This window comes from Indicator indicator, chromosome 8, assembly GCF_027791375.1.
Source record: "Indicator indicator isolate 239-I01 chromosome 8, UM_Iind_1.1, whole genome shotgun sequence".
In the NCBI taxonomy this organism is placed as follows: domain Eukaryota; kingdom Metazoa; phylum Chordata; class Aves; order Piciformes; family Indicatoridae; genus Indicator; species Indicator indicator.
Window position 1 is genome coordinate 14345600 of NC_072017.1, and position 27207 is coordinate 14372806.

General features: G+C 39.1%; 1 protein-coding gene across 6 annotated transcripts in view; it reads right to left on the bottom strand.

Annotated features, from left to right (window-relative positions):
* The window catches only part of TENM3 (teneurin transmembrane protein 3), a 309130-nt gene that overhangs the window by 165346 nt on the left and 116577 nt on the right, over positions 1-27207 (bottom strand). Inside the window, exon 3 of one of the 6 annotated variants that reach the window (XM_054383010.1) lies at positions 6830-7039. The exons of the other annotated variants lie outside the window; for them this stretch is intronic. Within the exon in view, the coding sequence (XP_054238985.1) occupies positions 6830-7039 (210 nt within the window). The remainder of the gene's footprint in view (positions 1-6829; positions 7040-27207) is intronic. 6 annotated transcript variants of the gene reach the window in all.

Genomic DNA, 27207 nt, shown 5'->3' on the forward strand with positions numbered 1-27207 from the left:
GCCTTCCTGCATTGTCTGCTTTTTGTCCATAAGAGATTAAGTGCTTCTGTAGCTACCAAGGAAGCCTGCATGCAGGGCTACACAGTAGTTGAAATATAAACAGTCTCTAACCTCAGAAAAAAAGTTACCATGTATTTTTATAGAACGAACTTATTCCGTAATCACAGAAAGCTTGTCAAATAACTCTATTCAGCATCATCAACATTCTGAATGTATGGGTGTATGCCCAGAAGACATTGGCAGTTTTAATTGGAAACAGGCAACTTATTTTGTAATTTTGCAGGATACAAAACACAAAAGGAAGAGGGAAGGGAAAAGGGCTGTTTTGCATATTATTTATTGTGGAAGACATGGACAATTTTCAAGGGAAGTCTGGGCTACAGGATGAATTTTCTGGTACCTTTAAACAGACAATGCATTGAAAGGTACAAGCTGCTAATTTAACACACTTTCCATTGGATAGTATAATGATCTCTGTTATCAACTACAAACCCAGGTATAGCTGATTGGAAAGGCACACAGGTAGTACTAGAAACAGACTACCTTCTCCTAAGTGAATGTAGGTTTGTTCTCAGCAGTACAACTGTTTGTTTTTTTTTTTTAATTTTTTATTCTCCTTTCATGTTACAAAGGGACAGAGCTTCTATCACTTCCCATTGGACAGAAATAAATATCTTAATAAAGGTTCACTGCTAGATAATTTATCCTGATAATATGCCTAATCTTTCCCTCCCTTTCCTTATTTTCAACCTATTGCTTTTAATTATCCTACATGGGATACAACATGCTCCATTCCATCTTGGGTTGTTGGTTTCCCTTCATCAGTTCTTAATTAGTGCTTAGGCTACGTAATGAGCTGAAGTTTTATTCTCTTACCCATTCCCCTATATTAGAATCATAGAATCACTTTGTTTGAAAGAGACTTTTCAGATTATCAAGTCCAGTGTTAACCCAGCACTACTATGTCACCACTAAAACATGTTCCTCAGCACCATATTTATATGTTTTTTAAAGTATCTCCAGGAATGGTCACTCCACCACTTCCGTGGGCATTCTAATATTCAGCCTAAACCTTTCTTGGCACAATTGTTGGCTGCTTCCTCTTTTCCTATCACTCAGTAATACATCTAACCACCTAACTGTTCTTGTCCAAATATATCTGAACAGTAGAAAAAATAGCAGTAATTCTGGAAGCTGTAAGCTCCTTCACAGGAGCTTTGAAAACCAACAGGTCCAAATTCAAAACATATATTCCACTGATGCTATGTCTATGACCACTTCTTTGCTGATCTTTTTGTATACCCATCTCAAACTGTTCTTGTTAGATGATGCTGCAAGTCTGTCTGATTAAAATTCTCTCACCCTTTTTCCTTCGATTTTTCCTGAATATTCTGCATCTCAGACCAGTTTACATTTTTCAGTTCCAATTTCACTTTATTAGTTTTTAGCCATAAAATTAATGCTCTTTCCTTGTCCTTTTCTATTAACAATTTGTCCCCAGCTGGCACTCAGAACTCTCAGTATTTAGTATCATTAGGAAACTTTATTACTGACATTTTCACTCCTTCATCCATATAACTAATGATGATGTTAAATAAAACCAAGATTGTAACATATCCCCATGATTTCTTCAACACAAGTCCTAGTTTGATCTATTATTCTTAATTTATCATCACTGGCTATTTCAAACCAAACTGGTCTGAACTAATTTTTTCAAGCAGCATGTCTTAGGACCAGTATCAGAGCTGAACAAAAACTTTATGTACTGATACAACAATGACAAAACTTAATTTGTCATGAATTATAAGAGATGAGACAACACAGAACAATGAAAACAAGGTGTGTGGATACCCATGGAGCTTTCAGAGAACTCAGATGAGCTGTCAGTTCTCAGCATGACACGAAGAAGCTTTTAAGCATTTGATCTCATGCCATCATGTTTTTGTTTCCTTCTCCCATAGCTCTTTTTTCACCCCTATTTTGTTCCCCAATAATCAGAACAAAACTGCTGTTGATTACAATGCAGGAAACATCCAGGCTGCTAAGTTCTAGTTCAATAGCACTTGAGGTTTCCCTTGTAGCTGACTATGGCAAAGCAGGAATGGAGTAAAGGCTGGGAAGTGTTTTGTAGACACTAAAGCAGGACTGAAGTTCCATGAAGTACTTCCAAGATGTTGGCTAGGACTGACTTTGGTGAGTCTTTTTAGTATTCAGAGATTATTTCCAACCTTCTCACAAGGCAGAGGGATATGTAGGGGAAAATTACATTGTCCTATTCTTACCCTTTTAAGAGCAAGAGCTGCAGCTGGAAGAGGAAAACACGCCTTAAAGTCACCTGACTCTTCCAACAGCTTTTAAAGCAAATCCCTGCACTTCCACTCACATTTCACTTCTGGTGGGAAGGAAGAGGCAGAAGTGATGAGAAGAGAATGTCAGGTTGCTTAGTTATGAAGATATACACTAATTGAGGTAATTGTGCAGAAAAATAAAACAGGAGAGTTGGAGGAAAAATCTGAAGTGCAAAAACCCCCAAACCAGCCCCTAATAAAACTCACACCTATGCTTTGGACATGTGTTACACCTGTTCATTACTGCTCCTAGGCTACAGCATTTGGCCTATATTCTCTCACACACTTATATAAAAGCAGGAAGTGCTGATTTTGGCTTCTTGACATTATGGCATGACAAAACAGTAATAGTTTCTCTGTATGACAGATATTTTCATATAGCCTATTCCACCAAATTCTAATGAGTCATCATGAACAAAGGTCCTTAAGTTATGTTTAGAGAAGAATTACGCCACAGAATTTTTGGTGTTTGTAGAGTGACATGTCCTACAATTAGACCTCTAGATATGAACAGATCTTGTATGTTATCATTCAATCAGCCTCACTAGAATTGTTTTTCTCTTTCACAAACTAAAAATCAGCATTGTGCTCTAGATTTCCAGTATTCTTCTCCTTGCAGGAAAGCTTAGCCATTTTCAACTGAAAAGCCCATCAATCTGCAGGTCCCATGTGGTTGGAGCAAAATCTTGTTTATTGTACATCACCTGGCAGATCCTTGATCAAGGACAACTGAAAAGCATTTCATGCAATACAGAAACTTTTTTTCATATCTTCCCATCAAATGAACTATCATCACAAATTGTTATTAAGAAATAAGAGAAAGTTGTACATCTTAGATGTTCAAACGCGCTGTGAAAACGATTCTCTGAAAATACAACTTTCTCTATTTTGCATTTGATGATTCTGCCATAATGGTTCCAATATAGGGGGTAAAAGTCCTGAGATCTGAATTTCTAATTCACTTTTCATTTCTATTGTCAGTAGAAAGCATTAACATTTAACTCTATCTTTTCTTTATAACCTCTCATTAACCAAAGAATTTAGCACTGTATTTCTCATTATAACACGTCTGTGTTGAAAGATAAGCTACCACTAATTTCAATAAATTCTACTCCAATTTCTGACTAATCTCTAATTTTTGGTGGAGAAAGTTTAAGAAGCTTATCAAGATGCTTAAATACAGCTTTTACATGACTTCTGTTGTTTACAAGCAGATTTTATTGCATAAAGAAACCCTCTTCATCTCAGTCACATTGAGGAATACTCTCCTCCTGGCTTCTAGTTCACTCTCCCTCTTGATTAAGCAACTGTTCCTCTTTCCTGCAGATATATTCCTATGCCCCTGATTTGTATAACCAGTTCACACTTCTTTCCCAAAACAATAAAACTAGTAAATTGTTCTGAAATCAGTAGACAAATAGGCTGACTGCTGAACAGTCAGTATACTGAGCTGCACTGCAGAGAAGAGGAACCTGAAGAGTAAATTTGAGGTGCTACAGTGTTATGACCAGTGGTCTCAAAATCTATCTACTCTTGAATTTTACAGCCCATTGCTTTTAGAGAAATTAAATGATTTCTAATGGACTGTTCACAGCAGTCCTCACCTGGATCTGAATTTTTAAAGCTACCAGCAGTATCTCCAAGAAGACCTCCTCTTCTCATGTGGTAAACATTTGCTAACTGATTTTAGTAATTTTAATTTCTCTTTTAGCTAAATCCTCAAATGAAAGCTAATTCCCATTGGTTAACAGAACAAATAATCCAGCCCAAAGGGTTATATTAATAGAACTCTAAATACATAATCAGATCCTTTAGATTTTGAGGTTGTTGATCAAATGAACTCAGAGTAAAGGGAAACAGATATTTGCATGGGCTAAAGAGAGGGTAATTTAACTTGCTAGTCACATGAAGTCAATATAATTCAAGACAGTTCAATAACAATTTAAACTAAAGTCACTGGGGGAGGGAATTCTCAGTTAACTCCACCACTACCACTTGCAGGCCAGAGCCAGCAAAGGATGCCTGGAGGAGAACTGCAGGTCAGCAGGAGAGCACCTGAACTGCAGCAGGAAGGATTTTTAACCAGTAAGGCAGTTTCAACAGAGGCCCAACTTAACCTCTATAGCCTCTATGCTAATGCCAATGGGGACGTGGAGGAATGGGGAACAAACAAGAGGAGGAGGAGACACCTGACACTTGCAAGGCTATGATGTAATTGGCATCACTGAGACATGGTAGAATGACTCCTACGACTAGAGAGTTGGATGGAGGGTTACAAGCTCTTTAGGTAGGACAGGCAGGGGAGGGGGGGGGGGGGGTTGCCCTGCACATCAATGACCAGCTGGAGACCATGGACCAGGAGATGACTGAGAGTTTGGGGATCAGAATTAAAGGCAGGGCAGGGACAAGCAACATTATAGTGGGAGTCTGAAACAGGACACCCGACCAGAAAGAGAGAGGGTGAGGCCCTCTATAGATAGTAGTTGCCATGCATTCACATGCCTTGACACTCATAGAGGGACTGGAAGACAGGCTGAGAGAGTTTGGGTTATTCAGCCTGGAGAGGAGAAGGCTCTAGGGAAACCTTATCACAGCCTTCCAGTATTTGAAGAAGGCCTATAGGACATGAATATTAGCACAGAAAACTTACTTCATCCAGATGCTACAAGATAAGACAGTGAAAAAACTAACTTCCTTGTATGAAAGTGCTACACTTGCAAATAAGACTGTACCAAAGGCCATGATGACATGATATTTATTTTCTAGGGTAACTTCGGAGAGATCCACATACTGGTAAAAAGGTTACAGAACAATGCAAATCATTGACTTGAAGAAAGTTGTAGCTAACTTAGAAATTATTAGCTTAGCTATTAAATTCTGCTCTTGCAGAGCATACTTTATCCTCATCAAAGGCCAACAGTGTAAGATATGAGAAACCAACCATAAGCATAGCAAGTAGATAGCCCAAGCAATACTCAATTACTTTCATCATGTAATGCAAACCTTGACCCTGCAGGTGACTGCAGGGATAGAAACCCACTACCATAAGACTTACAGTCTTTGCCTTGTCCAGTAGAGAAGCAAAGAAACCCTACTTAAATTATGGCAATTACAAGCATAGTAGTAGCAGTTAGCACATTGAAGCACTTCTAAAGACAAGTCTAATCATGTGCAGAGAAAGATCACTAGCTGTAGTATATGGCTGTCAGCTCTGCTAGATTATGAGTGTACATACAACACTGATTTAAGTCTGACAGTGGGAAGCAGAAACTGCAAGCACTTCTACTGCACTATATATACACTGAAGGGGCAAATGTCAGAAGTCTGCAGGTACAGGGCAGGAGAGCACAGCAGGAAGAGAGGGGAGGGATTTAACGGATATGCAGGGATTGCTTTCTGCTTAGCAAAAGCCTGAACAAGAACAACTCAACATACACCAGAGTCTTAACTACTGTCCTGCTTGTTATCAAAAAATCTCCTTGGCTGAAAGGCCAAGACTCAAAGGCAGTGTTTTCGCTCTGAAAAATAATTCTGTCCCATCAACTCATGGGCAATCTCTAGGAAAATATTTCTCTAAACCCCCTCTAGTGGTTCATCTGCAGGTGAGCTCTTTACAATCAAAAGACAGAAATAGTTCTTAGAAAGCAAAGAGGTTTGTTCCAAGATTAGCTGGGAAAGGGCTGTGAATCAACAAATTGTTCTTCCAGTCTGTCTACTCCAAGAAAATCCTGTGGCTATAATATTTATTAAAAAAAAAAAAAAAGGGAAAAGAAGTAAAAATGTGGTTTCTTGGGGCATGATGTATAAGTGGGCACTGCTGTTTCAAGTTCACATCACTCCTCTTGGTTACTCATACTGGTTGGGAGGATGAGAAACCTGGAAATATACATCTCAGGAGCTACTGCTGCCTTCTCTCACCACACAGCTCTTTTACTCTAGATCTCTTTCGTGTCAGTGCGAGCTGAAATTCCCCCCACAGCAACAATAACCAGGCTAGCCCAGTCTGGAAGTGAATGAAAGCTGTATTTGCAAGCAGATCTACAACATAGAGCATCCTATCCCGTAAAGCACAAAATCCTGTTCTGTCCCCAGGGAATCTTGAGGAACACCTGGGACCTGCTGAACTTGATGAAGTAGTTAAAGATAACTTTCACATTACTCTGAAGCTAAACATCATGACTGTTTAACCAACTCCACCCTAAAGGCTACTCACAAATTAAATTACATAATAAATTATTAATGGCTATTGCTTAGTTCAAGTATTGCATTTTATAATAACTTAAACTAGCTTTCATATATCAGAAGCTACTATCTACTATTGCTTATTCTACAGGAAAGACGAAACATAATTTGTGATACTTAAAATCAGTTTAAAATAAAAAGTTATTTGGATATATGCAACTCTTATTAGGCAATATTTTTTTTAAGAGGATGGAAAATAAAAGAGTATTCAAACTATGGACAAAGTGTCCTCTTCTTACCATGACCTGGGACAGACACTGAAATAGCACCAGTCTGTACTAGATATGAGTTGGCAGTATAGTCCTCATCTGTATCAGAGTCCTGAACTGGCTGGGCGGCATTATTACTTAATAACCACCTCTGGTTCTCATGGAGATTGGGTGATGGAGGAGGGGAGTGTAAATGTTCAGTAACTGATGGACTAGATGAGGAGGATGGCATGGGAGGACCTATCAAAAAACAAAACAAAACAACAACTTCAAAATATGGGTCAAGATATCACATGAACAACAAATAATTTATTTTCAGTATCACCAGAAAGCAAATACTCTATTTCAAACAATAAAAAGAGATGGATAAAGAAAATTGCCTGTAATAAACTGATTTACATGCTTTAGAAATTGCAACATAATGCCATGACTTGTTATTTCATTGGACAGTGTCTAGCACTAGATGGAATTTCAATGTCTCTGCAACACAGAATGACAGAGAAACATATGCCAACTGAAATTAAGTATTTGTTGTACAACCATTTGGAAAATACAGCACTTCCTATTTTTCAATCCTTTAAACAGAAGAACTGTAATACTTGGACAAATACAGGGCTGCTTTTTTTTTCGAGTGGGACACTCCTGTCTAAAATCTACTTATAGAAGAAAATAACACCTATAAGCACAGAAACAGTTTTTCAAGCTCACTCATACATGGAAACACACAGCCCTAAATTTCTTATTATTCTTATTCTTCTTATTTGTTATACTAACAGGAATTTATGGTTCGGTTGTTTTTGGGTTTTGTTGTTTTTTTTTTTCCTTCCCCCCCCAGCATTTCTCAGACACATATACTATTTAAAATCTATTAACATGTTTCACCTGCCAAACTTGAGTCCATCTGCACAAGTTGCTTTAAACATGCATAGGCAATGACTACATGCCATCTATACATCTTGAAATTATCATAAAAGCACAATGGAGGAAGAGATGTAAATAAAGCTTCATCATATCTTAACAATACTTATAGTCCTTCAGCGAAACAGTAATTAAATTCAGTAGGCAGCACAGAAAGAGTTACCTAATTTACTCTCTGAATATATTGATTCTTTATAATATTTAGTCAGAACAGAGCTCTGTGAGACCAAGACTGCTGGACTACTTTGGAAAAAAAAAAAAATTGTTGCTTGTAGGTAGGGAATTGTACCAGAAAAATGAAGGGGCTTTATTACATGCTTTATGTTACAAAAAATTAGATTAACCTGCATGAATACTATTCACAACTATGAATCTAAATTTAAATTAAAGGAAAGTAATTTCATCATGCAATGATTTGTTTTTATGGTATTTGGTAGTACAGTTATGCTGGAGAGCTGCAGCACCTCTCAATATTATACTGAAGTTTAATGCAATATATCATATTGGCACAATATCTTGAATTAACTTCCCTCACTCTTCCTTGTACAATGATAGAGTAAGGCCAATTTTTTTTTTTTTTGCTTTCATATTCTGTTTATTGCTCACATAGTGTCTTAAAGATCTCTAAACCACACTTCTATGCCCTAACCAATTGGTTTCCCTGCAAAAACAAGTGACAGCCTCATCACAAAATGTTTGCTTAATACAGTGAAGTATATATTATTACCAATTTTAGACTCAGACTTGGTTCTGAATTGAAAGTGAGCATTTACTATTACTCAAGTAACTTCTGCATGAAGCCCAAGATTTATAGTGAGGGAAATAACAAGGATGGAGGAATGACCTTTTACAAGGCTCTACCTAGGAAGCACATTTCAAGATAAAGTGCCACCAAATCTTCTTCCTACACCTTGATTTTTTCACATTGCTTGCTTCAGTGACCTAGCTTTGTGGGTTTTATGTTTGTGTTATTTATGGCACAGCCAAACTGATTTTGACAGCCATTACACTGCCTTTTTAAAAGTAATTCTGATAATAGATAACAGTGGGTTTTTAAAAATAGAACTTAGCTCAATGGGTGGTGGGGTTTTTTGGTTGTTTGTTTATTTGTTTGTTTGTTTTAGCTTGGAACAAGTCTGCTTTACTTGCTTTGGACTTCTCTGACTTGAGAGGAGAGCTATAGCAGTATGTTCCAGATGTATATTGTGTGAAGCAAATCAGCATCTCAATAATACCTATGGAGCATATACACAAGACTGTTCTCAATATGCTCCCCTCTCTCCTTCCCAATTTACACTCATTAACTTGCATACAAAACAGAGCCTTGATTACACAAACTGCAACTATTCAAAATACCCTGTTGCTGAAAACGTGTTACTTCCAAGGTCTCTTAATTATTTAGTAAATTCCTTCATTCATTCAAATTTAACTTATTAATTGTCAGAGTGCTATGTGGCCAGCTGACACTGCACTGATGAGTTGCCAAGCAGAAGTTGGATGCTCCAGCTTACTCAGCTTCTCAGCTCAGAAAACTCTGCATGTCAGGTGCGGCGGTGGAAGCGTGGGGCTGGTGGCAAAAGTTCTCACTACTACACTCACTAGGGACAGATCTCTGCCGCTGCAAAATTCAAGAAATTAGAGTTCTAACACCACTAGGAAATTACACAACTTTGATTTGATTTTTATAAATGCACCTAATTCTGACAGGCAGGTCCTTCCCTCATGGTCTGCAGCAAAAAGGAAGCCAGTTAAAATATGAGCAAATTCTTCACAAAACCCCTAAGCCAACCAGCTGGTACATGCGCTCTTGCACAACTTCATCCAGCACTGGCAAACTTCTGCAGTGAGCTCCTCTTTGAATCCAAGTGAAAATACAGATAACTATCTATACTGCCCTTTACAGAATAAGCTACCTCTTAAAAACCAAATCACATGCACACTAGCAAGAGAGATCATAAACGATGTCCATATTCCTCTGATTTTTTTTAATTATTTTTTAAGCATGGAATTAAAAGCATTTTAAAATATTTGGCAATATCTCTTACTGAAGACTTAAGCCCCTTTATGAATCACAAGATCACTGAATTTGAAAAGCAGCAATTATATTGACAACAGTTTTTTACTAGGCACACAATGATGCAAAGAATGTTTCATTCTAAGGAAAAACACAAAACTACAAAGATTATTTTTTTTGCCCTGTTCCATTTATTTTCATATACATCTAGCAAAAATGTATATCCTTCTTCTTTAACTTTCTTGACCATACTTTAAAAAAAGCAAATGGTTTTGTTTTCCTTGTGTGACTTTGATATAAGTTACTAAGTCATTTTCACGAGACAGTATACTGGGCTTAAGAGTATTTAAATTTCATCCTTTAGGTTAGTTATGAGGATAAACTTTAACTTGCTGGCATTTTCATAATTATAATAAAATAAATAATAATAAAGTAAAAAAAAAAAAACTTGACTTTCAATTATCTGTACATACTTCCACGAAAAAATTCTCACACAAAAGTGCCAAAAGGGGATTTGTGGCAGACATAGGCAAACTTCAGCAGGAACAGACTCAATATGGCAGTGTGTGAAGATGTAAATAAATTTGCTAAGGAAATAATACAAGTGCCCAAAGAAAGTAAAACCCAAGGAAAATTTGGTCTAAGAAGAATATTAACAAATAAATACACCTGAGCTAATAACTGATACATGAAATCATATGTACAAGCTATGGTTTAGAAAAAAGAATGTACTGTTCTGGGCAAAGATCGATGCTGACCTAGAAGATGGCATAAAATAAAGCTGGAGGCAGAGCTGATGTCACATAAAAAAAAAGATGAAAGGGACAAGTATGATTAAGTGTAACCCATAAAAAGAGAGCAAATAAACAATGAGAAGAGTGCCACCAATGGACTGGTATTAATGAGAGCCATAGGGATGTGTGGGACTTTTTACAGTAAGTCCATTAAGGCTTTGGTAAGTCTAAGGCTAAGCTTCTGGCTATTACTGCTGCCTAACACCATGGGTATGACAGAAGGAAAGTGAGGGAAGGCTACTGCAAAGCGTGGGAAGGGCCCAGGGCAGTGCAGGCAGAGCTATGCCTTCAAACCCAGAACTGGAGGGACATCTATGCCCAGCCACAGCCCACAGTTTCCAGACATGTACTGGCTGCCTACACCCTTACAAAAAGCCATTATAGCAGCACTTAAGCTTATTTATATCTTATTATGAAGACCGAATCCAGCAACCACACAGCTTTCATCTTTTATCTGTCATCACAAGCTAAAGAAGCACTTTGCTTCAGCATCAGTGGGTGTGTAGATGAATTACACACAGCATCTTCACTGGAGGTATTTTAGAGAAAATAGTATTGGACACTTTTGTAACATGGTATTTAGGAGAAAAATAGGATAGAAGAGAAGCAGCAGTAATGATCTCCTGCTGTTGCAGGGTGGGCATGCTGGAATAGATGACCCAGAAAGTCTCTGCAGAGCCCTAAAATACATGCACTTATGAAAACTTCCCAACAGATTCAAACTCTTAAACCAGAGATTTTGCTGGCAATATGATACCAACAAGAAAGGAAAAATCTCACTTATTTTCTTTTGTAATTATAAATGTATATATTGTTAAGATCAGGGTTTAGTTCAGGAAAGTCGTCGTTGCTTCATTGATTTCTTTAATGCTAAACTCTTGTTCGAATATCTAGGTAAGTTCTCCAAAATTGGCATTATCAAGTCACTGCATAATACATAATGAGAGTTACAAACTTTGCAAAGGTAATTTCACTATAGAATTCTGAAGAATCATTATTTTAATCTCAGGATGCACAAATCCTGTATCTAATGCCTGCGGACGATTCCTACTTAAGAGCTGCAGACAACTCTGTTTAGGCTGTTTAGCTATAGCAGAACAGGGTATTTTTCCTTTCACAGGCTTGGCAGCCCTTGTCACTGAGACTAAAGAAAAAAATTCCTCTGTCTGCATCTCAGAGGGGGAGAGTCTTATTCTGAAGTTAGTGATGAAGAGTAGTTAGTGACATCAGTGTCAGTAAGAAAATGCTATGAAATTAGGAACTACGAGGCAGCTATCTGCTTTCTTTACTTCAATTAATGGGATTTTTGCTGGTAACTTCACGGAATTGAATATTTAATGTTATTTGAAATGCCACTATTATGTCATATAAACCCAATAACATACCTCATACTGCGGAAAAACATATTATACATATAAAGGCTCACCTAGAGAATCTATATATATTCATTTTGTACTTTACTCCTCACAACAGGAAAAGACAAGCTGCCTTCCCCTACCTTCCCCCCAAATGAAAGAATTAGTGGGATCTTTTAAAACTGGGATCAGACAGCAGTGGTTTGTGAAGGTCAGAAATAATGTGTCTTCTGGCTAAATTAATTAGAAACTAAACCACTTTCAAACAGGCAGAAGGACACTTGTAGCCCTTCAGAATCCAGCTGAGATGACTCTCTGCAATCTGTTGTAGGACTTCCCAGCATGCTGAAAGCTGTAACATACTCTTGTTAAACAGGGCACCAATACCTTCTTAACAAGTTTACTGATCACATCCCAAAGTTTCAATTTCCAGTGTATTACATGAAGATTGAACCAGAAAAGCTCCCTAAAAACACTCCAAACTCCACACTGAAACCCCTAAGCAACCAGATTTTGGACCTCTTCATCTCTGGGTAAAACACAGCAGAGTCAGTAACAAGTGAGTTTGAATTGTAAATTCATGTTTTATCATGGACTCCCTGTATGCTCTTCAACCTGTATGACTTGGCATTGGCATTTATCTCTCTGCTGGGTACTGCAGCCTTCTGCAGCCAACCTGCAGTGACAGTTATCTCTTAATTAAAACTCTACATGCAAATAGATGTACTGAAAATGTTGTGGTGCAGCACACAACAATTATTTATAACCAAAAAATACAGTTGACCATTGTAGCTACTGTGAAGATCTCCTCAAGAAAATACAGGCAGAGATGGTCTTTCAAATATACACATGTACATAAACACATACATAAATCAGACTTTATATATCCATCCATAATGAAAAATACTCCATTGAGAACTACATGCAAGAATTCTTCTAAAAGCATAAAAGTGATGCTTGCAATCTGCTGTGGGTTTTTTCATTTCATTGTTTTTGTTTTGCATGCGTAAGGGATAATGACTCTTTTACTCCTAAACTGGGAAGTGTATTTTCAAAGTTTCCAATCCTTCTGAGGGTTGATGAACTGTAAATGTATCTCAGATGCAAATCTGTAATATAAATGACATCTACCTTTCTTAGGTTTCCTTGAAAAGTTACTATTTCTAAACAAAGCAGGTGCATTATCTTGACACCTATTTTAACTCAGAGTTGCAACTGCTTCTGCAGACTGTGAAAGCCAACACTTTACAAGACTAAAAAAACCAAAACAACAAAAAAACAAACCAAAACAAAAAACCAAACAAACCAAAAAAAAAAGGGATTTATGTAGAAAAATGGATATGCATTAGAACTAACATTCATTTCTGAAGCAAACACTTCGCGTTTTGAAGCATTTTGGTGGTTTTGGAAATTTAACAGCTGCTGCTCAGCAGATTGGTAAATAAGGAGTACCCTATTCTTAAACAGATCAGGTTGCATGATCACCATGGCTGTCTTCAGTGCTGAGTTCAGGCAGTACTCTGATTTAAATGGGATTTTGTATATAGAGAAATTGCAGAATCTGAGTCTTAACTGGCAGATTACCCTAACTGCAGTGCATTGCTCTACCTTTTCTTATTATTTTCAAAAGGTATTACCTTGTAACGTAAGAGCCAAATGAGGAGCAAAGGTCTGCTCAGCTGGCAGAAAGTTCTTGAGCTGATCTAAAAAACTCAAGCATCTCTGGCATCCAGGTTTTATTTTTAGGAACTATTCTGCTCAACTCAGTTGAACTTCCCACTTTATTTCCCCAAATATTAATTAAAAGTGGGCATGAAAAATGTTGGATGGGAAACCGAAAGCTATTTCCAGAAGAACAAAAATCCTCACTCCACTCAGAAAATCATTTTGAGTGATAAGTCTCTGTATTTTTAGAAAAAAGATGCCTGATAATTTTTTTTTCCTTTTGGGTGGCGGGGGTTTTTGAACAGAAGCAAGCTGAGGAAATCAACACCAGATTGCAAAATGTTTCGATTAACTCATATCTCCACTTGAAACGTAAAAGTTCTCACACGAAAATGTCACCTCTCCATTTAGAGCATCTGCTGGGATGCACGCTTCTCTGCCTTGTGATGAGAGCCTCATCCAGCACAGCCAGGACAGGGAGACACCTGCTCAGCCACCAACCCAGCTGTACAAAAAACACACACAGTTTTGGTCAGGCTACCACCACCTGCAACCAACTCCCAAACCCTGGCAGCAAGCACCTGGCAGCTGGAGCATCATAGCTAGGAGGTCTCCAAGGGCACACAGTACTCAGACCATGCAGGCAGAGAAGTTCCTGGGGTGCCCTCACAAACCATGTGTGGATTGGCCACAAATCCGATCCCTTCCTACCACAGCCACCAAGTCTGCAGCTCCTAAAGTGCGGCCAAGTTGGAGGCGTAAAGTCTGTCTACATGCAGGCATGTATGCACAACTGTGCACTGATGCACTGCAAAAGGCCCCTACTTGTGACTAACAACTTCTGACTCAGTCACAGCCCTGCACTGCTGAGTTCATCTGCCTGGGCTTACTGCTTCACTGACCACTACACAAGGGTGGCAGAGGGCAAGAGAGATCTCTTGAGTGAAGGGAATGTGCAGCCAGTCGTTTTCTCTCTCCTTATTCACCAATTCATGTGTAAAACAAACAACTAAGTCAGCAATATAAAATGTTGTGGACAGAAATCAGCCCTTCTCAAAATCCTGACAGGATTTTCATGTTAGAAACCCCCAAACTAGAAACATATCACAGACACAAGCAAAAACCAGGAAAAAGTCCTATCAGTGGTGTGGGGTTTCCTGTTTGTTTGTTTTCATTTCCAGAAACAGAACTGAGCATTAAGAATGGAGCTACTGGCATATACTATAAATCATGTATGAATGATAGCTACTCTCAGTTGCATGTGTCTTATATTCACTCAGTGATGAGGCTGAAGAGTTTACCAAGTTCCACTCTCAGTCATGACCTTTGTAAAAAATTGTATTTTTTCTGGATGCTGATATTCTTTCAAATAGCAATCCATAACAAACATTCACCTAAAAAGCAACCTCTGAAGGAATGCCTCTTTATTCTTCCTATTGGTGACTTTTTGTTATTAGAGGTGAAATGGATTGAGCCATGTCACATCTGGTTTATCATTCTTCTTGCATGACCCTATGGTTGCCCATGTACTTTGTATTTTCAGTGTTGCTCTGGGCTAAATTGGGGTGGAAGGGGAGGCAGAAAAGTCCTTTTGGAATAAGACAGGAAATGCATCTTAAAGAGCACAAGCGGATTTGGGTTGGCAGGGTTTTTTTTTTTGTTGGTTTGTTTTCTTTTGGAAGGGAGTGGGAGAAGAGGCTTGTTAAAGAGAAAAATCTGAGCCTGACTTACAAATCATTCAGTTTTCAGCATCAAGTAAATTCCCAAACCGCATTCCTCCCAACTCAGTAAGAAGTCTAAATAAATCAAAATAAACAATGATGCACTAAATTTGCTTTTTCTTAATTCTACCCGGCCCCTGAATAAGAAAAGCAGTCAGAACAATGGTAGGAATGCCATTCTTCCTACCAGTGTAGCTCCTGCCTTGTAGTCCATTATAAAGGGAACCATATCTTTGAAGCAAAGGATTCAAAGAAGCTCTTAATGACATTAGATTGCCTATCCTTGCAGACCACAGAATATGACTTGTTTTCTTAGAAGAGAACATGCCAATTTAAAGAGATTTCTGTAGACACAAAGATCAACAAACTGCAGACAACATACTCCATAAAACTCACCTATGAAAGGAATACCTTATTTCTCAATATTCAAATTAGTTCTTTCAGTGTGCTTATTTGTATCCCTGTTAGCTGCAATTTTTTGACCATTAGCTATTTCAAAAACATCAGGGCTGTTGCATAGCAAAAGAGGAGAAGAGGGAAGCACGCAGTGACTATTGACACCTTCACCAGTTCCTAATGGAAAGCTGACCCAGGGACTGCCACACACCCCAGCATTAAGTCTGTGTGCCTCCAAGCACAGCCCTGAAAGACCAGCAGGCTGCTGGGCAGTCACCAGAATGAGCAGCACTGCTGCCAGAGCCTTCTGTATGAAATAAAACATCATGCATGCCATTACACTCTGCCTTTTCCCAATAAAATAAAGCAAATAAAATTTCCCATAAAACTGAAGAACCACACAATGCTTAAAAAAGTGTAAGTTTAGCAACAGGAGAGAGCAGTCCTGCTAACATAACATCAAACTGGTCTAGCCAGTCAAGAAGTGAATTTCCTAGGGTTCGTATGCCCGAAGGTAACACAACTGAGTAGGCATTAACATTAGCTCTTTGTTGCCCCGTTTTCAAAACCTGTTCCCTTCCTGCTGCACTTTCAAGTTGCCTTCCTTGTTGGGGCTTTTTTTCTGCTATATTATATGTAACTCTTTAACAAAGGAATTTTGGGGAGGGGAGGAATTAGAGAATTACCAGAAAATTATTGACTGTTGTCTCATGCAGTACCACTCTTGCAAGCAACAGGACATTTACTGGACGTTGATGTCTCATTACATCTAGTATGTAATTTATTTCTCTGCTGGAACAAAACTTATCAGCTTTGCCCATGTGGAGAAAATGTTTCAACCTTAGAAAGAAATAGACTGTCACAGGCAGGAAGCTGGAAAGATTAAATGAAAGTCCACCGCATGATCACCAAAGTTAGCTCACTATCAAAGCTGCTAAGGCAGTGATGCTGAAAAGGGCCAGAGGAGGCATGTTAGGGACAGATTATTGACAAAGTCCAGTCTCTTTGAGGGATGGTTTAGAAAACACAGAACAACAAAAACTGTTTGGTACAGAGAACTCAGAGAAAGCTAGACTCTTTATTGAGGTGTCTCTGGAAATTCAGCATTAAACAAAAGCCCCACATCAATAACATCCCTTATTTTTGCCTGATTGCATAATCAATAATGTTCTAACTGGTGAGAAAATTTACACAGTATTTGTAATGCACTAGAAAGTCGCACATTTTTAGTCACTCTCTTTCATCATATGAAATTATTGTGATCTAAAATACAATATATTTTGTCTAGTTATACAAACCCCTTATCTGATCGCTTTTAATCTTGCAATGTTCTATCTGTTTATACTTGGCAGGACTGCTTAAATTTCAGACACTGTTAGTTATCCATTCAAGTTCAAAACTCAGACTTAATGTTTCTTAAAAAAATATACAAACACCTCACATTAGCTTAACTATGTCAAAAAGTGCTGAATGGAGGTCAAAAAATCCTGTTGGCCTCAGACTAAACGTGGAAAATTTCTGTCCAAAAGTATCTTTCATAAAGCTATGAGCCAATGAACAAAAGGGGGTTCTAATAAACTTCCATGAAATGCTACCTATAAAATCCAGCAGCAGTGATCACATAATCTTTCATTTCTTTGCCAATTTGACCACTTCAGAATAGTAAAAAACAAAGTAAACCACACCGATGACTTCTAAGAGGTTTTATCTCAATGAAACTAGTAAAGGTCCACAAGACTGGGTCAAAATACACATAAGTAAAATTCAAAAAGTAGAGAAAAATAGATGTTAATGCCTGACTGGAGCCAAGGGTAACAAACCCTTTTTACCAAGTTGCTTCCAGAACCCTTGGGCCTTTGTCCAAGGACAAGGGAAATGCCAACCGGGCCATCCAATCTACAGAGGTTATGCATCTCTGGAAAGAGACAGAAAAAAATTCTTGTCTGAACGCTTTGCAAACTCTGGAAGAAATCCTCTTCACCTAAACTGCAGGATTGCGAGCAGAAGCTGTATGAGCCTCTGAGTTCCTGAAAAATTATTAATGCTGAAGCATTATAGTTTCAAGATGCACCTCTCAGTACCTGTAAAACTTGCCAGATAAAAGCCTATTACTACACAGAAAGCATTTAAAGGCATCGGTCTGGAAGCCCTGCCCTGTAAAACTAAAATTCTCCATATACTTTATTGCACATGCCTTCCAAGATTATCCACCCCCTCCCATCAACCTTCATAAATCTCAACTGCCAAAGCATTTACCAAAGCACTTACTGACAAGAAAAGATATGAACAGAGTTCTTATTTGACCCCTTTCTTTCCCCCCTGAAAAAGATTTTTAACAGGTTTTTGGCTAAGATTACATTTGTATTCACACAATGCTCCTTTTATAAAAGGAAGCAATGCAACGAGTTATGAGAGCAGCCCCTGAAAAAGCCAACTAATGGCTTTACTTTGTTCACATTCATATTGACACAAAGTAACTAATTTTATATGATACTTGGTAATGCAGCACCAAGTGAGGAAAAGATTACACAGGGACACACTTACAAGCTAAACATTCATTCTGAATCGATCAGACCACGTAAAAGGCAATTTCTGAGTGCAGAGAAAAAGAGAAACACAGAACTGAACCCGAGTTTACTCACATGTCATTCTTTTTGTACTTTGGCATGTTTATGCCAAACATGCATGCAGCATTCTTGATGTAGTTGCTGTTACATAGTACTCAGTATAGCTCCTACAGGGAAAATGTCTACACGAAGAGATAAAGACAAAGGAATAGTCTTAGCTCTCCTGCTTTCTTTTCTTTGTGTTGTTTGTATTTGTTACTTATCTTTGAAATATCCTAATAGTCCGAATAATTATTCATTACATGTTTTCTGAAGCAGTTACAGCCTGCAAGTCAATTCTTGGTCAGAATTTTTACATCCATGAGTAGAAAACAAATCAGAGGATACTTCAAAGTCAGATCCTGTCAAATAAAGGGGAATGTTAATCAACGCAGTTTAATACAAATCCCTCTGTCACGCTGCTGTTACGGTTATGTGTGCTGAGGAGAGCAGACAATGCTATTAAGAACTATATAAAATTTCTTTTGACTAAAAATGATACATGATACATCAGCCTGTAACATTCCTCCACCCATACAAACTCTCAGGAATCCAACCTTCACTGCAAGTGTCTTTTTGGATCTGTTTACTTCAGAAGATGTGGTATGAATGATGGTATAATAAGCTTTACTATATTTCAGGCATAAATGACTCACACATCACTCTATTTGAAAAAAAACCAAACCCAAAACCCTAACATGCAAGTACAATATGTTACCACAGCTGTTCTATGGGAACAACAACATATCCATTTGGAAGGGAAATAGATTTATGAAAATGCCTGGTTAGCAGAAAAAGTAGAAAACAATTCATTATACACAATAATATACAACACAACTGCTTTATTTGACATTTTTATGGTTAGAGTCTGTTTTCATGAAATCTATTGGATTAAAACAGATCCAGCTCTTCCCCTCCTGCTCCCAGCTCAGATTAGTCTTCCTTGATGTTATCCATTAAAAAAACACCACCACCAAAAAAACCCACAAAAAACACCACCACAACCAAAAAACAAACAAACAAACCAAAACCAAACTCCTCTAGTTTTCTACAAATCAGATTTTGAAGGAGAGGTTCCAATGCTAGGTGAATACACAATTGCTGGACAGAGTGCAACAAATTATCTCCCTGCTTCAGGCATCTCCTAGCAGGATCTGAATTTGGAGGTAGAAATGCATGTTCTCTCTCCTTTTTGGTTTGCAAAATACTGTATTTTTACTTCATGTGCCTCCTATCCCCTGCAAAGGTTATGAATTGAAAGCTGTCAAGGCAATATATCTCTGGAAACTGCACAACAAATACATATTATGGTATCTATGACCTCCTAGAGACAGGGCTTCCTGATTTCCTAGTCTTTTACAGACAAAGAAAACTCTACTTCTCCACTTCCTTCCATTTTATCTCTCCTTGCCCTTTTATTTTCATACAACCTTCTTATTAACAGATAACTTCTTTATGTTCCCTCACGCCGCAAATGAAAAAATTCACATGCTGCTTCTATTAAAGAATTAATTAATTGCAGAAAAGGAAGGGAACTTCCACTAGAAGACTGTCAAGACAAAAATATGTGGGAGTATTGAATGTAGCAGTAGTTAAATTAACTATGCCATATTTACAGCATTTTGTGACACGACCATGGAATAGCATAAATGCACAGGTAATATCATTGCTTCTTTTGATGAAAGCAAACTCAATCATGTTTAAAAAAATACGGGCTAAGTACATGCTGTTGGGGACTTCTTGAAGGAGTATTCTCCAGTTATTTACTGAAAGGAACTGTAGACCCCTCAACATGAGAAGAGACTCAGAACTACCTTTAAAACCACTTGCTACTGGAGAGGTATCTCAGATACTTAACCCAACTTTGGGTCAGTATAAGGGTAACAGGCAGAAACAGCACCTAATCAGAGACAACATTTGAATGTTTTGCTTGATTCCAGGTCAGAGGTTTAAGTCTGATTTCCCACCTTCCAGGTGAGTGCTTCATCTAATGAGCCCTCAGCTAATAGCAGAGCAACTTGTTCTCTCTCTTTTTTTTTCATGAAATCTCTGAAGATATGTGTTTAGTTCCACATGAAGATGAATGCCAAGCCTGCTAAATTTTTCATGACAGTAAATTCTTGTTCTCCTGCCAGCCCTAGTTATGTGTGAACATTTTAGGCTCCCTCAGGCATTTATTTTACTACAGAGTCCTGGAATACTTAAGTCTATTAAGACCTAAAATAAACACGCAAAAAGGAGGAATCTGCTAGTTGTTCTCCCAATCTACATTTTAAGGGGGCATTGCCTAACACCAGTGAAGCCTGGAAATTATTCTCAGTGTTGTCAGTGAAATGATGGCACATTTGGCAACAAATCCATCAAGCTGTGTTAACTACTGCAGTGGGGTTCAGCTCCATACCACAGCAGGAGCAGCAGCGTCTGCAGGCTGGGAAGAAGTGGCTAAATGGGACCGAGTCTGGGAGAAGCGGCTGGATCACAAAGGCACAGCCAGAGAGAAAGTGTAATGTTTCTCAGAAAAGCTGGATTTACTAAGCACACAAACAACGACTATCCTGCATGCATGTTACCCCTGGGTTTGTGCCCAACTGAGTCCCTGCCTGCTCCCTTTCTGCCTGGAAAGAGGTCAGCTAGGAGCAGACTGTGACAGAAAAATTCACACAGCGTGGCCTTGGTTAGCCTCCTCACCAAAGGCCCTTCTGGAGCAGAAAGCCCACTGGCTGCAAGCTAGGCTGGCCTGCTGCGTCTCAGAAAAGGGAGAAAAAGCAGCCGAACACCAGAAGATTTCAGCCTGGCCTTGAAAGGCAGCAGATGCCTGATTGAATTAACCACGAGGCTGCAAATCTTGCATGTAGGCTGAGCTGCGCATTCCTCTACTACAGAAAAGAGCTGGAAAAGTGCTCATAATGAATTCCCTACACAAAATATCTGGATTTAAAGTCACCCGCTGAAATAATTTTATGGTTATTCCCCGTTTATCTATGCATTTTGTAGCTACTCACTCCAAAGAAGGTCTGGAAATAGACCAAGCTTTGTTGTTTACTCCGAGGTCTCTTATTCCCTACAGGAACTCCAGCAGCATTTGCACCCACAATACTCCATTATTATTGTTATACTCATTGCTATAACGTACTTGAAAAGAAAGCAGAAATGGCTGATTTATGGCCATAAAATAATATGCCTGATACCAAATCTGAAGTTCAACATTGCTGTCTCAGAGACACAGCAGGCTGATTATGAAAAAGCAGATGTGTGGCTGAACACAGTCATATTGGAAACGTTGTGTACGAAGAAGGCAGCGTGGACATCTAACTGCTACACACGAGCCCACAGCTCAAGCCTATCCTGGGAGTATCTTCAGAAAGCTCCCAAACCATCCTCTACACAATGCCTTGTATTATCTTTACCTAAACTCCCACATTTCCTTTTTAAAAATTTCCTTTAGAGAAACAGCTTGTGTGCCTTCTTCCATGGCTAATTTATGATTGAAACAAACTTTCAAAATCCTATCTCCTATAGTTTTCAAATTATTGTCATACTGTTAATCCTCAGGAGATTGTTGTTCAAGGTTCCTGTAATGAACTGGATTTAACATGGCTATAGTATGTCTCTATAATCCCAGCAGGTGATCTTCTTTGAAAGCAACACCTAAGAAAAAAAGGCCTCAAGTTTTTTTGCCATTCAGACCTCTCAGTAACTTTCTTCCCCTCAACACGAAATCTGACAGCTGGATATTGCCAACATCAAGCAAACTGGAGTGCTGCTAGCCAGCTTCTTCCTTGCCCTGTTTCTTATGTTCCCAAGAAACTTTGCCAAAAAGATCTTTCTGAAGGCAAACCCCAGAAGATTTCTCTACAAATGATGAATATGTTAGGGAAGCATGAGGAGAACCCTTCCTGAAGCCTGCAGTTCTGTACATATTTATCATGAAAAAGTGGCAATTCTTTCACACTCTGTTTCCTTGTAGTGGCGAAGAATTATGAGGCTACTTCAGTTTCCTGGTCTGTCCATAGTAATTGAAAAAAATGAAACAGGAATGAAATCACTGTAAAATCCCCCAATATAAGCAGTGCTCAGTACTATAGGTAAATCTCCATTAAATCTCTGACTGCCAAAATATTTTAAGTTAAATGCACATCATTTTAGATGCATTTATTATTTGCAATTCATTTTATCTCATTCCCCAGTCATTTTTGCATTGTTTTTCTCTCTCTTCCTGTTTCCTATCTTCATCTTGATAAATGGAAAACTTATTGATAAATGGCCATCTCCCTATAACTAGTAAACTCCTTAAGCATAACCCGAAAAAGACTGTAATCCCAATTACAACAGTATTCTTTCCCCAAACCTCTGACATGAGCTTGAGTATCAGACTGAGTGGCATGCCTGTGATGAATCATATCTCACACCCCTGAACATCCATGGCAGAACAAAAAGAGAATCAGTCATTTCTCCCACTGAGAGCTGACAGGATGTGAAATACAGAGCAAAGTGAAGTTAGAGGATCAGAGCTGCCAGTTTTTACATCACGTGGGACTCTATAAAGGACCACAAAGCCCATTTCCTTAAGATAAAAACACAAGAGACAATTTTTGCTCTGCTTCCACCCTGAATGTAAGGGAGATTTCTTCAGATGAGCTTTGCAGTAAAATCATGGCTACGCTTCTGCAGACACCTGAGGAGCCTTATTGCTTTTTGCTTTCAAGCAGCAAAAGGACCTGCTGTCAAGCATTTCACCTGCAACGTTATTCTGCCTTGTGGGCTGAGAACCCCACTTCAGGGAGTTAAAGAGTGCTCAAAACCCTGATGAATTCAAAATTTAAGCCCAGTGTGACTAAAAACCAGTTCTGAATCCCTAAAAAATGAATAAATAGGCAGACATAGACAAAACTTTGTCTGAAGAAATGGTAGGTTTTGATCCCAAACTTCTCCTTCAGTGTTGTTTTTTTTTTTTTATAACTTGCAACTTTGCTCAGCTTTGAATGACAGCTGTATAATGAGGAATGCCAAAGGACTATTCCTTGAAACTGAAATATCTCAAAAGCTTCACTCAGAAACCAGGCATGGCATTGGTGCACATTTCTTATCCAGAAACTAAAGTGTAGCTAATGTAATGTGAGACTGATAATTACTGATGGAGGGCAAATGTTTTTATTAAAAGGGAATCATTAAACAAAAATACTGTTTTCCATCTGACTTTTTCTAGAGTACCATGGTTTCAAATAACATCTCAGATTTATATAACCAAAATAGTCAGTATATAAGTATTTTCAGGATTTTTAAAGTCTCATTCACTGTAAATGAAACCTTGCCCTCTCTTCTGCCTTTTGCATTCCTCTCTCCTGTCTTTTGCATTTCCCTCTCAAACACCAGTAATGGAAATGAAAACACAGAAAAAAACCCAAACAATAAAACCCCTGAACAGCATATGACTAAACTTTACAAATAACACTAGAAGTAAAAGTCACATTTTTTAAACCCAGTTTTTAACAAGTGATCTGATTTTAATTTATGTCTATTATTACATTGGAGGGTACAAGGAACTCTCTTGTACTGGGTGTTACAGAGATGTGTAGGAAAAAAAAAACCCTCAGTCCTTTCTCTGTGTCGAGTTACAAATGGCTGGCACCAGACAGCATTCATCTGAGAGTGAAAATTCAAAGGCAGAATACTTACATTACTAATGACAATGTGTCATCCCTCTCCTTAGTTCCTTGCCACTCGAGGTCTCCTATGTGGCTAATGTGATACCAACTTCTAATAAGCGTTCCAGAAAAGCTCCAGGGGATGTCAATCTGTAAACTTGACGCCCATATGCCAGTTAATAGAAACTATAATACAAATAGATTACGTGGGTACATGCCTGAGGAGAGTTTTCATGAAGTCCTGCCTTATAAAATTAACCCAATTCTTTGAATAACAGGCACTTCAAAGTGAAGTACTTCAACTGGTTAAGGGATCAGGAGCACAGGTATTGTCGTATACCCTTCCAGTTGAAGGGAATGATGATGGAAGCAATACGAAGAGCCAGCAGGTCAATACCTGGCACCAAGTCTGGGGTCAGCAGCAGAATTTTGGTGGTTTTCACCACAGGTCAGTTTACATGACACTAGGCCTGCTGATTGCAGAGAGGGTACACCTGTCTCAAAGTGGGGAAAAGAATCTTTGCACAGGAGTTAGTAGGGCTCATTCTTTGACCTAGATTTGAAGGAAGAAAGGGATAAAATCAGGCTCACTAGAGATAAGCCTAGGGGTGGGACACCAGTGTTTGAAGAACAATGTGCTAGCAAGGTCCTTTGGTCTGCAGTCTCGGTGGAGGTAGGGGATGGAGAACCATGTGCCAGCAAAGACACAGAGGTTATTGAAGTGTCAGAAACGATGGATGCATCTGTGAACAGTCCTGTAGGAATCAGAGCTTCTCCCTCCAAAATGGTGGCAGGATCAATAACCAAACTTAAGTGTATCTACACCAATACACACAACATGGGCAACAAACTGGAAGGAGCTGGAAGCCAACAGTCAGCAGGAAAACTATGACATAGTTGCCATCACAAAAACATGGTGGGATGACTTGCACAACCAAAGTGCTGCAATGGATGACCATCATAGAATGCCAGGTTGGAAGGGATCCCCAAGGACCATCTGGTCTGACCTTTCTAGGTGACAGTGCAGTTTAAATAAGATGGCCCAGCACTCTGTCAGGCTGAGTCTTGAAACTGTCCACTGCAGGGGAATCCACCCTTGGAAGAGTATTCCAATGTCTAAATGTTCTCATGGTGAAAATTTTTCTTTTAGATTCCAATCGGAATCTTTCCAAGAGTAACTTGTACCCATTACCCCTTGTCTTTTCCACATGACTCCTTGTAAAAAGAGTCTCCATCATCCTGGCTGCCACCCTTGATGTACTGATACATGGTAATAAGGTCTCCTTTAAGTCTTCCCTTCTCAAGGCTGAAAAAAAAAACATTCGCTCACCCTTTCCTCATATGGCAGGTTAACTCTTCAGAAGTGATAGGCACGAAAGGAGTGGTGGTGGGGTAGCTCGGTATGTTTGGGAGTGTTGAGCTGTCTAGAGCTTAATGATGGTGAAGACAGGGTCACGTGTTTACGGGCAGGAATTAGGGGCAAGACCAAGGAGGCAGGTATCATAGTGGGACTCTGCTACAGATCACCCAACCAGGTCGTGAGGCAGATAAAATATTATATAAGCAGCTGGGAGAAGTCTCATGATCACTAGCCCTTGTTCTCACAAGGAACTTCAACCTACCAGATGCCTGCTGGAAATACAACAGAGAGGAACCAGTCCAGAAGGTTCCTGGAGACTGTGGAAGGTAACTTTCTGACACAGCTGCTAAGTGAGTCAACTAGGGAAGCCTCCCTGCTAGACTTGTTATCAAAGAAGGACTTGTGGGTGATGTGGTGGCTGAGAACTGTCTTAGGCACAATGACCATAAAAATAACAGGTTTTGATTCTTGGGGAAGTAAGGAGGGAGGCTACTAGAACTCTCCCCTTGGATTCCAGAGGGCAGATTTTGGCATGTTTAGGTTAATAGAGTCACTTGGGAGGCAGTCCTGAAGGACAAAGGAGTCCAGCAAGACTGGACATTTTTGAAGAAGGAAATTTTTAAAGGTGCAGGAGCAGGAGATGCCCACATGCCATGAGATGAACCAGCAAGGAAGACCATCCTTGCTGATCAGAGAGCTTTAGTTGGAACTCAGGGGGGGAAAAAAGGAGAGTTTATGACTTTTGGAGAAAGTGGCAGGCCACCCAGGATGACTATAGAGGTATGAGGAGGTTATGCAAGGTGAAAATTAGCAAGGCCAAAGCCCATCTAGAACTTAGGCTGGCTACTGTTATAAAAGACAATAAAAAATGTTTCTATAAATACACTAACAACATAAATGGAGGAGTGAGAAGAATCTCCATCCTTTATTTGATATAGAGGAGAACATAGTGACCAAGGGATAAGAAAAATGCTGAGGTAGTTAATACCTTCTTTGCCTCAGTAAGACCAGTTGTTCTCTAAGTGCCCAGCCCCCCTGAGGTAAAAGACAAGGAGCAGAATGAAGCCCTCATAATCCTAGGGAAAACAGTAAGTGACCTACTACAAAACTTAGACACACACAAGTCTATGGTGCTAGATGGCATACACCTAAGGGAACTAAAAGAGCTGGCAGAAGTGCTCATTGAGTCACTTTCCATTCTTATTAGCAGTTCTGTCTAACTGAGGAGTTGACTGGAGGTTAGCAAATGCCACACTCATCTACAATAAGGACAGGAAGGAGGATTCGAAGAAGTACACATCTGTTAGCCTGACCTCAGTTCCAGGAAACATTGTGGAGCACATCATCCTCAATGTCATCAGGAGGCACATACAGGACAACCAGGTGATCAAGCCCAGTCAGCATGAGTTTATGAGAGGCAGATCCTGCTCAGCTAACCTGATCTCCTTCTATGACAAGGTGACCCACATAGTGGATGAAGGAAAGGTTGCAGATATTGTCTACCCTGATTTCAGAAAAGCCTTTGACTCTCTTTCCCACATCATTCTCTTGGAATGAAATTGGCTACTCATGGCTCGGACAGGTATAGAATCATAGAATCACAGAATGGTTTGGGTTGGCAGAGACTTTAAAGGTCATCTAGTTCCAACCCATCCTGCCATGACAGGGCTGGAACTAGACCAGGTTCTCAAGTCCTCATCCAACCTGGCCTTGAACGCCTTCAGGGATGGGGCATCCATGACGTCCCTGGGAAGCCTGTTCCAGTGGCTCACCACCCTTAACGTAAACAATCTACGATACAAAACTTAGTCAAGGCAGTAAGGATGAGGGCAAGTGGCAGAGATTCATAGAACCTTATGAAATTGAGTGACTAGACAATGAATTGATAAATTAAATTCAATGAGAATGTGTAGAGTGATGCACATTGGAAAATA